This window comes from Oryctolagus cuniculus, chromosome 2 (assembly GCF_964237555.1).
Source record: "Oryctolagus cuniculus chromosome 2, mOryCun1.1, whole genome shotgun sequence".
NCBI lineage: Eukaryota > Metazoa > Chordata > Mammalia > Lagomorpha > Leporidae > Oryctolagus > Oryctolagus cuniculus.
The window spans coordinates 141,738,927-141,751,003 of record NC_091433.1 but is presented as its reverse complement, the minus strand read 5'-3'; the positions used below and the strand labels follow the sequence as shown (position 1 = coordinate 141,751,003).

Sequence of the window (12,077 nt, the reverse complement as noted above, 5' to 3'; positions counted from 1 at the left end):
AAAAGGCCAAGGCTGATGTGTGCCAAGGCCAAGGCTGAAGCCCTTTCAAGCCATTTCAAGTAGCTTCAGTTGCTTTGATTTCACCAGGAGTAAGCAGTCACCTTGAGACAGGGAACACCTTGGGCACCTGGATCAAAGTCCAGCCCAGGCTACAGAAGTCCTGGACATGATGATCCCTGTGCGGCCAAGGGGCCTAGACTTGGTGGTGGTTAACCTAATACAGAAATCAATTCATGAATGACAGCAGATTGAACATACAAGTATTACAGCACCTACTCTCTGCTTTGAATTCTGTCAGCAAATGATCTGAAATTAATTCTTCCACCGACGATTCCAGTTTCCTTTCGCCATCAATGATCCAAGGAGTTTGTGGGAGATTCCTGGAGTATTTATTGTATCTCCCTGCCAAAGAAATGTCAGGCAGCCTGAATGGAATGGTGTGATTAACACAGTAGGATAAAAAGAAAAGCAGCAATTATTCGATGAGTGCCAATAGCCTAAGTGCTGGGTCATAAATCAAGACCTCATCTTAAGTAATTTGGGAAGCCAGAACATGGACATATAGATATTTAGGTAAAAAGGTTTAAAGTAGCAACAGAACAGACAAGTAAAGACATGATACGAATAATGCATTAAATGAGTTTGAAAGAAATGCTCAATATATTAATCTGATTAGTGAACTGAGTTATAGAATATTTAATTACTTTATTATTGTAATATAATTATTATATAATATTGAAGAATGCACCAAAGATCGTAAATAAAAAACTATTGCTTTTACACTTCATTTATAATGTACTACTCATTAGTGATAACGTATGCCAAAGAATTCAAACACAGGAAATTTTGAAGTGTTTCTAAGTTGAAACAAAACAAACAAAACAAAAAACCCTAACAGAACATGACTCCTTCACCACTAGATGAGTAAAGCCACACCAAGGTGGGCAGCTCTCATCGCCTGAGGGCAGGATATTGTAATGAAAGCTAAAGAGCAATTTCGTTTTAGCTATTACTACGAAACAGCTGGAACTTTCAAAACAAAATCTGCCTACTTAGATTACCTCTTGGGAAAGTCAATGTAACAGTTTTTTTTTTTTTTTAAGGTGGAAGTCAAGTGTTTAGTCATTTTGGCAATACTGAAATTACTTTTTCAAGTTTTCTTTCCTATTATAAAACCATTCTCTGTGCTGCTTTCTCCTGACAGTTTCTGGTCGCTACATCTGCTAATATTTTTATTCAGCCATCTCTGATGAAAACTACTAACACCTAGCAACTGACATTGCATCTTAAGTAACAAATATCTGGTAGGAATGCTTATAGAACCTAAAGTCTGGTTATCAGTTCTACTTCTCAAAAGAGTAGATGAGTAAGAACCCAATAACAGCAGTAAGAATTTAACAGAAAAGGAGTCGCTTTTCAGAAAGGACAGTAAGTTTGACAGTGAATGTAGATTCCAGACTAAATATTTTACCAGCCACAAAAACAGCACCATGAGCACATTCAATTTCAAGAACAGTGCATACGGCCTTTGGTGAGTTTGGAGGACAAGGAAACTGCCTGCAAAACAAAATAAATTTTACAGCTACTATTTTCCAGATGCAATACTGAATCACAAAACCAACATGAATCGGCATCGTCCAAGACACACACGCAGCCTGAGCGTCACAAGGCCTAACCTGCTCCCTGTCTGAGTTCCCGAACAGGAAGGCCTGTCAGGTGGGAGCACACCACTTTCTACACCTGTGGTTGGTGTTCAGTGAATCAGGGTCTCACTGCTACCTCTGATGCTCAGGAGGCCTCATCTTCACAGATGGGAATTTCCAACAGCCTTGAGATTTGCAGAAATAATCTGGATCTTCGCAGAGGAAACCCCTTTGGGCGCATTAGCCAGTGTGCTACCCTGGGTCACCTGCTGCTGGCTTTCATGACAGCAATCTCTGGGTAGTGTTGCCAGGCAGTGTGAAGCTGGTCATATGATTAAGTCCCACCCAGAAGGAAGTGTGCTACCATTTTTCTGTTTCCTTCTCATTCTAACTACTATCCTGTGAATTAGACCCCAGAGCCAGCAAAGATGGAATGGAGCTGACACTGCCCTCTGCTAAGAAACTGAAATCCAGCTGAAGACAGGAAAGAACAAGGATGACTTTATTCTCTGTCCACCACGCAGAAATTTCTATAGCCACTGACTGGAGTCTACTTGTAAATGACTACATATGGACATAACCCCAAATGCATGGCTTGAAAATTTCATATGGTTTCCCAAGATCACTTAACAAATCAATCATTCAGGAAAACTTAGGCATTATTGGCTGTAGAGTAACTACCTCTACTTTCTCAAATTTAACAAAAAAACTTCCTGAGATTCAATTTTAGTCAATAAAAGACATGAAATTCTCCTTGCACTGTCATTGCTTTATATTCAAATATCTTCGGAAGGATAACTACAGTGACATCTGACTTTATAAAATGAATGCCCTGAGAATTAACATATATAAGACTAATTGTACAAAGTGGCTCTCAGCATATTTACGTCTTAGAAAAGGATATCAGTGACTACAGAGGGAGCTCAGCTGCCTAAGATTTCAACTGGGAGATAGACAGTGGCCTAGAGCCAGATTTCCTGAGTCTCTGACCACTGCTATTGCTGCGACATCCCTAATCCTGGACTTCCCACTATAGTCCATGTTCAGCTGAGGGAAGAGAAGGCTCTGCTGAGTTTGCTCACCTGTGATAGGAATAGCACAGGGCTGGAGTGTTAAGAAATCTGCCTCTCGGTCACTCTCTACTCCCAGTTGATCTTGGGCAGGTCAACTCTCTCTTGGGTCGGTAGTACACTTACCGAACAGTACTACATTCCAAGTACTGTGCCACAAACTGGGGGTCTCACAGTGACTAAGACTGAGTTCTGGTTCCTGAAATACATCCAGTCCATCCCCTTTATTCTAAAAACTCCATGATACTTCTTTGTTTCAATACTTCTACTTACTTCCGGAAATCCTCTTCTTTTATCTTATTCAAAGCTTTCATAACTGCCATTCTAGTGAATATAGACTAGAGCAGGGTAAAATGAAAAGAAAAAGCATTATATCACCTAGAGAAGAAAACATCAGAGGTGACACAAAGAGCATGGTTGGAAAACTGCATCATTTTATATACTTGAAGGAGAGAATTCCTTGTTCCCTCAGACCTCAAGGGGGATTTGGTTGATGCATCTAACCTTCATTCCCTGCATTCCAGTGGAAACCTCGCATGTGCTTGAGGAGACGGCTGCCAGGGTTACAGACAAAGCAGCCAACCAGCCTGCCTGGCACCTGTCAACTCGACAGCCCTCACCAGCCACAAAGCAAGTCCACTGCACTGAACGGAAGAGCGTCTACACAAATGTCTCACTTGGGATTTTTTAAAATAAAAGCCAAGCTACATGGTAGACATATGAGAATTAATTCATGTATGTAATCATGGCTATGATAAATCACAATTGTTTCTTCTGTTATGAGAAATTATATTCACTTAAAGGAGCAAAATGTAAGCATCTTAACAGTTTATCACCAAAGCAATGTTTTTCTTTTTCTCTAAAGATTTATTTGAAAGGCAAAGTTGCAGAGAGGTAGAGGCACAGGCAGAGACAGAGAGAGAGAGAGGTCTTCCATCCACTAGTTCACTCCCCAGATGGTCCCAACGGCCAGAGCTATGCCGATCCGAAGCCAGGAGTTTCCTCCGGGTTTCCCGTGCAGGTGCACTTGGGCCAACTTCAACTGCTTTCCCAGGCCAGAGCAGAGAGCTGGATTGGAAGTGAAGCAGCCAGGAAATGAACCAGCATCCATTTGGGATGCCAGCACGGCAGGCGGCTGCTTTATCCATTAGGCCACAGCGCCAGCTCCAAAGCAATGTTTTTCAAACTATATTCTGGGGAATTTTAGGAAGTTCTGCAAGGTACAATACGGTTAGAACTGGAGCTAGAGTTGTGGCAAAGCAGGTTAAGCTGGTACAAAGTGTCGGTTCACGTCCTAGCTGCTAAGCTTCAGATCTAGCTCCCTGCTAATGTACCTGGGAAGGCAAAGAAAAATGGCCTAAGTGTTTAGGCCCCTGTCACTCATATGGGAGACCTGGATGGAGTTCCTGGCTCCTGGCTTCAACCTGGGCTGTAGTGGCCATCTGGGGAATGAACTAGCAGATGCAACATGTCTTTCTTTCTCTCTCTCCCTCTCTCTGTTGCTCTGCCTTTCAAATGAAATAAATAAACCTTAAAAAACAAATAGGATGGGCCAGCGCCGCTGCTCAATCGGCTAATCCTCCGCCTGCGGCGCCGACACCCCGGATTCTAGTCCCGGTCAGGGCACCAGGTTCTGTCCCAGTTGCTCCTCTTCCAGTCCAAGTCTCTGCTGTGGCCTGGGAAGGCAGTGAAGGATGGCCCAAGTCCTTGGGCCCTGCACCCACATGGGAGACCAGGAGAAGCACCTGGCTCCTGGCTTCGGATCAGTGCGGTGTGCCGGCCGCAGTGGCCATTGTGGGGTGAACCAACAGAAAAAAGGAAGGCCTTTCTTTCTGTCTCTCTCTCACTGTCCACTATGCCTGTCAAAAAAAAAAAAAAAAAAAAATAGGATGGGGCCAGCGCTGTCCTGAATTGCTGGCATCCCATATGGCCACCAGTTCTAGTCCCGGCTGTTCCTCTTCCAATCCAGCTTTCTGCTATGGCCTGGGAAAGCAGTAGAAGATGGCCCAAGTCCTTGGGACCCTGCACCCATGTGGGAGACCCGGAGGAAGTTCCTGGCTCTTGATCGGCGCAGCTCCAGCCGTTTGCGGCCATCTGGGGAGTGAACCAGTGGAAGGAAGATCTCCTTCTCTCTCTCTCTCTGCCTCTCTTCTCTCTGTGTTACCCTGACCTAAATACCTAAATAAATAAATCTTAAAAAAAAAAAAAGTAGGATTAGAACTAAAAATCAAGTGCCTATCTGATAAGACATGGAATCTAGGCCTCTCAAAAGGTCACTCAGTTCACTAGGCTAATCCTCTGCCTTGCGGCGCCGGCACACCAGGTTCTAGTCCCGGTCGGGGCACCGGATTCTGTCCCGGTTGCCCCTCTTCCAGGCCAGCTCTCTGCTGTGGCCAGGGAGTGCAGTGGAGGATGGCCCAAGTGCTTGGGCCCTGCACCCCATGGGAGACCAGGAGAAGCACCTGGCTCCTGGCTTTGGATCAGTGAGGTGAGCCGGCCGCAGCGCGCCAGCAGTGGCGGCCATTGGAGGGTGAACCAACGGCAAAGGAAGACCTTTCTCTCTGTCTCTCTAACTGTCCACTCTGCCTGTCAAAAAAAAAAAAAAAAAAAAAAAGGTCACTCAGTTTACCGTTTACTCCCAGCCATGAGGCAAGAAAAAGACATTTGAGACTCTACAACTCCTACTGGAGAAGTGGTGTGGTGGCTATGACGGTTGTACAAAAATCTGCTTGTCTGATTATTTGATGCTGGCACTTGCATATTTCCTCAAAGGTAACAAAAAGTGAAACCAGACAACAAGATGTCAATCCCTTTAGCCGACAAAGACGGCCATGCAGAGTCTGGGACAGTAACACACCAGGCCTGTCACTTCCAATCTGGAGCGATGTCGCCCATTAACCTTGGGGTGCTGAACACCCATGGGAAAGCCAAGGAGCCCATGCAGCGAGGAAAGCAGGGCCACACTACCTCAGGCCTAGTCTGCATTTCTCATTATCTCTGCACAGAGTATTTGACAAATGTGACAAACACCTCTCCCCAGTTTTAAAAGGCCCGTAATTAGTCAAAACAAGAGGAAAAACCAATGATACATTCTCATGTATCCTATTATTTTTAACAACTCTTAACAACAAATGGATGTCATGAAAACTGTAGATGACTGACTATATGAAATCAGCTAAATAACTAGGGTGTGAACAATTGCCAGTGCCATGCCATGCCATTCTGTCCCAGTGTAATATATTAAAGCACCTCTAATGTGCTTGCTTATTAATGTGAAGCCCAGCTAGTATTGGACAGCAAAGGAGATTTTGAATAAAATGCCTCTTTTGCAAACATAGCTTACAATAAGCTAAATACTTTACTATCCCTAATTTGAAAATCCAAAATCCACATCAAGGAGGCTCAACATGTAAAGTGTAGCAAATACTCCAAAATCTCAAACAATACAAAAATATCTGAAACATGAAACATTTCTGGTCCAAAGGATTTTAGACAAGGGATACTTAACCTGAATTAAGGACTATCCTAAATAAAATTATTAATTTTGGATTATGTTTTTAAAACACCAATTTCTAGGAAATGGATACCAGACTAAAGTTTGGAATGCTACCGATACTTTGAACAGATTTTCCCAGATGATGTAATTTGAGGAATTAAAATCTAAAAGTTGGATTTCCCCAAATGGGTAATAGTAACACCACTGAAACACTGATTCTAAATTAGGTGAACCAGTGAGACAAGTCAGACACCGACAAAAATTTGAGGATGTTTCTGTGCTATAACTTCCTTACCAGATGCAAAGTTGCTAATAGTTAAAAAAAATTACAATAATAAATGGAGCAAATGGGAATATTTAAAAATTGATTCTTGGTGTCATAGAGTTACCACATTTCAATGTATATCCTTTTAAATAGTTATTTGAACAAACAAATGAGAAAACACTCACTAAATAATAAGAAGTTGAAATCTTTACCTGTTTGTTTTTGGCTGGCTTGAAACAATCTGGGCAGACTGTACCTCTAAAATGAAATTCAAGTTAATGTAAAGGTAAATGAGTTTATTTAGGGGTAGATGTAATTCAAATATACTTTATACAACATGGCTGTTAAACTCAGGGCATCAAAAGCAGACAAAAATCAATCTTTACGCAAGCTGCATTGGTTTGCCTAAGAACCTTGTATTACAGCACACATTTTAAACCTACAACAACATGACATGCTCATTAGAAAGAGAAGCAACACTATTTTCATGAAAACCAAAAAAGATGAGTGATTTCACACAATTGACATTGTTGTTCATGTGGCAACTTACAGGAAGTGGCAATCCTCAACTGTTTCTGGGTGAGCAAAGACCACACTCACTTCAAACAAGCTCTAAAAATTATAAAGACAGTTTACAAATGAGCAAAAGGAAACTCACATCTAACAACTTATGAATGGAAATAGACATGAACTCTCAAAGGCTGGCTCTGAAAAAGGGTGACAAGGAAAACTGGAAACACTGCTGTTCTCACATCAGCTTGCTCAAGGAGCAACCGGGAAGGAAAGTGTGGTTGGGTTTGGGTGTGTGTGTGTGTGTTTGTGTGTGTTAACTTCTGAAACTCAGTCACAATGATACTGCCAAAAAATTTTTTAACTAAATTTCAAAATAAATGTGTATGTTTGGGGACAAATATGCAAATTAGATGTGAAGATAAAAGAAGAATTCAGGGAATTGAAAAAAATGAAGAACAATTCTGTTGATACCATGATTAGGATTATCAGCAAGGAAAACAACATTGTACTCACATCCTTAAAAACTACCTAACAAGCTTCTTTGGAGAGAATCAAATTTCTTGACGGATTTGAGTTTTAAAAGAGTCATGTTAGTTTTTTGTTTTATTATAAAAGCCATACATGTACATTATAAAGCGATCAAGCATAGGATGGCTTTTGACCCCTTGGACTGAGGCAGAACTATTAACAATTTGATGCGTTTCTAGGCATTTTGATGAATATAAACATATGCATATATACTTTTTCGGGTATTAGGTATGTTTTTAGGAAACCAACTTATTTAATATTATCCCATGGACATCTTTTTCAGCTCCAGGAATTATCAGACATTTAAACTGCAGAATATTTTTGTTATTAAAAAATGCTACAGTAAACATTCTTGTACATCAAAAAAGTACAATTTCATACTCTCTGTACTTTTACCTCTACAGAGAATTCCCCATTGAACAAAAGCTATAAATGTCATACCAGGTACAACTGTCTTTTTTACTGAATTCTGTGTTTATTGGTTTTATATTTATTGATTTCACTGAATTGTCAGCAAGCCTATTAGCTACTCTAGAATCATAATAATGAATAGCTTCTTCTTTGTTCCTTATTCTAATCTACAAAACAAAATTAAAAGGGACATTTCTTTATTCAAAAAACATCTCACTTGGCCTGAATCTATTAGAACATTACATCTTTTGTTTTCTATTTTCTGTTCTCACTGATTCAACATGTAAATATATTTGTGCTTCAAAACTGAAATTTGAGGTAAAAATATTTTGCATTAATGACTTCTCTAATTTCCAAAGTACTTTCATTACCTCATTTCCTCTTCATACTATCTGTGAAGTGGTTTTATTCTCTATTCTCTCAGTATTCAGTTTAAAGAACAGTCAGAGCTTATTCTTACTCACAGAAGGAAACAGAGCTATATGATTCAGAGTGGCTAAAAAATAAACTATGTAGCTTTATGATTTTGTTAGATAGTTTGTAATTTTATTTCAGTAAGGGCGCATCTGATATTCAGGGAATTTCTTTCAAGCAAAATAATGAAACAATGAGGCCATAGTATTAAAACTAATTTAAACTATACTGAAATTGTTAAAAACTAAATAAAATTTTATAAATATTACAGATTAAAAATAAATAAATAAATAAAATCAAATTTAAGATAAGCTAGGAATATGTTTGGTTTCCACATCTGGAAACCCTCTGAGACTCAATCCATTCCAGAGACTGAAGCCAGGTCTTCCCCGCAGTAGGAAAGATGGCCAAGTGTTCTGGTTCTCAAGGCAGTCTCTGTCCAAAAGTTGCCAGAGGAATCTGAGACCCCAGGAGTGTGGATTCTCACTGTAGTCCTGAATAAGTGTGTGTATCTGAAAATGACTGGCCGCAGACAAAGGAAAATCAGCACCGAGTGGACTCTACATTTGCTCAGTTACTTAGATATTGCAACACAGGAATAAACCTTTGCCTCCAAATACAGTATAAGTAAAGGCAGAGATTCATTTTTAACTTTTTAAGGCCATTTAGGGTACACTGCACCTATTACATTCATAAGAGTCTTGGATCACAAAGAAATCTTTGGGGAAAAAAATGAAAGAAAGGATCTAAATTTAACACTGTCAGGAATTGACATTTTAAAGGCTTAAAAATCCTTCACTGAATAAAAGAGACGATTCTTTTGGCTAACCAAAGCTTTACCACATAATGAAATAAAACTGGTAACACTAGAGAATAAAATTAACAAGGCAAATGACTCAATACCTTTCCATCAACAGGAACACCCAGTTCCTCTGAAAACAGGGGATGAGTTATCCATTTGTAAGCTTCTTTTAGCTGAATTATATCATTTCTTTCCAGAGACAAATTCTGCTTTCTGAAGAACATAAAAATTCACTGACATTGAAAGTCCACTTTTTCTCTTAAAGAATTTATGCAATTATTAAAAATTACTGATCAGGTGCCTATGATGTGCTAGACACTGTTCTACATACTAGATAAAAAGCAAACAAAAATTCCTCACCTCATGGACCTCATATATCAAGGAGCTACATTTTAAATGACATGTAAGATACTGGATTTTTCTGAATTGCCAGATCCCAGGAGATAGAATGGTGGGTGAGATGATCATTTATTGCTCAGAAACTATAAAGCTGTGCATTACAATAATCACACCCGTATTATTTCTTTTCTTGTTGAACATTGGGGCTTACCGTTGGGAAATCAATGTAAAAAGCTGTACTTTTTTTTCTACACTTCTGAAGAAGAAATATTCAATTCTAAAGTATCATTGTTCTAAAATGCTCATCAATGTAATATCAGATAAATGTTTGAATAAAAAACTGACATTCTCCCCAAATATACACATGAACCAATAAATACGTTTTGGGAAGTCCCTATTATGAGTTCTAGCTTTAGTTTGTAATCTAAAATTGTGATAGGAAGGAACTAAGGTAAGAAGAAAGAAAAATTATTAAAACTGCTCCACTCTGTTGAGAACACTGAGATACCACTAAACAAACTAACAAGCTTGCATCATTCAAATAATTAAAACTTGAAACCAGACAAATGGCTATTTTCAGGGCAGTTTTTTAAAAAGGGAAGGTTAGGACCAACTTGTAAATCATCCCTTTTAAATGTCTAATTTTCACTGATAGTTACTGTAGGCAATATCCATTACAATTTAATTCTTTAAAATCAAAAAGCACTACAGTCTGCAGGCACAAAACAAAAAGTAATTTAGCTAATGGCTAAATTTAATTGACATTTAAAAAACATAAAAATCACTGTTTCTCTACAATTGAAATTTAGATCTACCCATTCAGGATCCAGTTGAGAATGTAACTAGTTACAGGGAGTGCGCTCATATGCTTTGGAATTGTGGCTTAACCAATGGAATACCAAAGTAAGTCCTACAGCTGACAAATAATCAAATTATTTCTCTACATTCAAGAACTTATTCAGACACTGAGCTTCAAAAACTGCTCCTAATTCTCCATGTATCAGAAACATTTTTGAAATTTTAAAAAACTATCATGGTATTGGACCAACAGTTTAAGTATTTAATGATATTTGCACAAAACAGTATCACAGTTGACAGTAAGTAATAACTATATGAGAATGGATTTTAAAGAATAAAATGTCAAATCAGAAAAACCACATGAATAGAAACTATTTTTAAAATTATTTAAACGTTGGCCGGCACTGCGGCTCACTAGGCTAATCCTCTGCCTGCGGCGCCGGCACCCCAGGATCTAGTTCCGATCGGGGCGCCAGATTCTGTCCCGGTTGCTCCTCTTCCAGTCCAGCTCTCTGCTGTGGCCTGGGAAGGCAGTGGAGGATGGCCCAAGTGCTTGGGCCCTGCACCCGCATGGGAGACCAGGAGGAAGCACCTGGCTCCTGGCTTTGGATTGGCGCAGTGCGCCGGCCGTAGCGGCCATTTGCGGCGTGAACCAGCGGAAAAGAAGACCTTTCTCTGTCTCTCACTGTCTAACTCTGCCTGTCAAAAAAAAAAAAAAAAAAAAAAGTCTAAATGCTGGAGACTCCAAAGTGTTGCAGCAAAAGCCAACCCCAAAAATAAGTTAAAATATTGCTCAGTACATATTTCAGAACACTGCTGTTTTAAAACCTTCAGTCTTTGAAAGCTATTTAGAGCACGTGATCTAGTTAAAAAGCTTCAGTTATTTTTTTCCCCTCCAGATTAAAGAATCAGAGGATAGGTTAGCAGACAGCTTGGAAATCTTATCCCTATATATGAGAGTTCTTCAAAAATCTGTGGAAAAACAGAATTAAAAGATATAGTTATTTGGGTGTGTGGGGAGCAACTGGGAGCAACTCGGACTAGACTAAGTTACTGGAATTAAGACTTATTCTATGCATCTGCTTTCCCACAATATGGCGCTGAGAAGGGAAACAGCTTCTACACAGCTGCCTCCAGTTCAACCAATAAACTGTGGGACCTGCTCCTGATTGGAGGAGAGCAGCGTACTCGGCGTGTGGGTAGCAGAGTTGGGATTGGTGGAAGAGGACTATAAAGGAGGAGAGAGACAACATGCACCAGGAACATCTATCTGAAGGAACACCTGAGCAGCCCCCGAGAGAGCCGGCCGGCGGTGTGCCGCTCCCCCGCGGAAGTGGGGAATGTGGCAGGGGGAACCGCCCTTCCACGGAGGTGGAAGGGTCGGTAGCCAACCCGGGAAGAACCAGCAGCAAACCCCGGGGAGGGCCGAGCAGACAGAAGAACAGCGCAGGGTCCTGTGTCGTTCCTCCACGAAGACGGGGAGCGACATAATGGTGCCGTGACTCGGATATGAAGCCTGGGCAGGGTTTAGTGTCGTTCCCCCACGAAGACGGGGAGCGACATAATGGTGCCGTGACTCGGATATGAAGCCTAGGCAGGGCTTAGTGTCGTTCCTCCACGAAGAGGGGGAGCGACATAATGGTGCCGAAACCCGGGAAGAACCAGCAGCAAACCCGGAGAGGGCCGAGCAGACGAAAGAACAGCGCAGGGTCCTGTGTCGTTCCTCCACGAAGAGGGGTAGCGACATAATGGTGCCGTGACTCGGATATGAAGCCTAGGCAGGGTTTAGTGTCGTTCC

General features: G+C 40.7%; 1 protein-coding gene across 13 annotated transcripts in view; it reads right to left on the bottom strand.

Annotated features, from left to right (window-relative positions):
- Positions 1-12,077, bottom strand: part of PUS10 (pseudouridine synthase 10) — an 89,547-nt gene that overhangs the window by 24,303 nt on the left and 53,167 nt on the right. For all 13 annotated transcript variants that reach the window (XR_007916329.2, XR_011386631.1, XM_051838411.2 and 10 more), the window contains 6 exons: positions 9,244-9,355; positions 7,025-7,086; positions 6,687-6,732; positions 2,987-3,051; positions 1,472-1,557; positions 277-402 (listed from right to left, as the gene is read on the bottom strand). Coding sequence is in view for 11 of the 13 variants with exons in the window: in XM_051838411.2 (XP_051694371.1) it covers positions 277-402; positions 1,472-1,557; positions 2,987-3,051; positions 6,687-6,732; positions 7,025-7,086; positions 9,244-9,355 (497 nt within the window). In the remaining 2 variants the exon portion in view is untranslated. The remainder of the gene's footprint in view (positions 1-276; positions 403-1,471; positions 1,558-2,986; positions 3,052-6,686; positions 6,733-7,024; positions 7,087-9,243; positions 9,356-12,077) is intronic.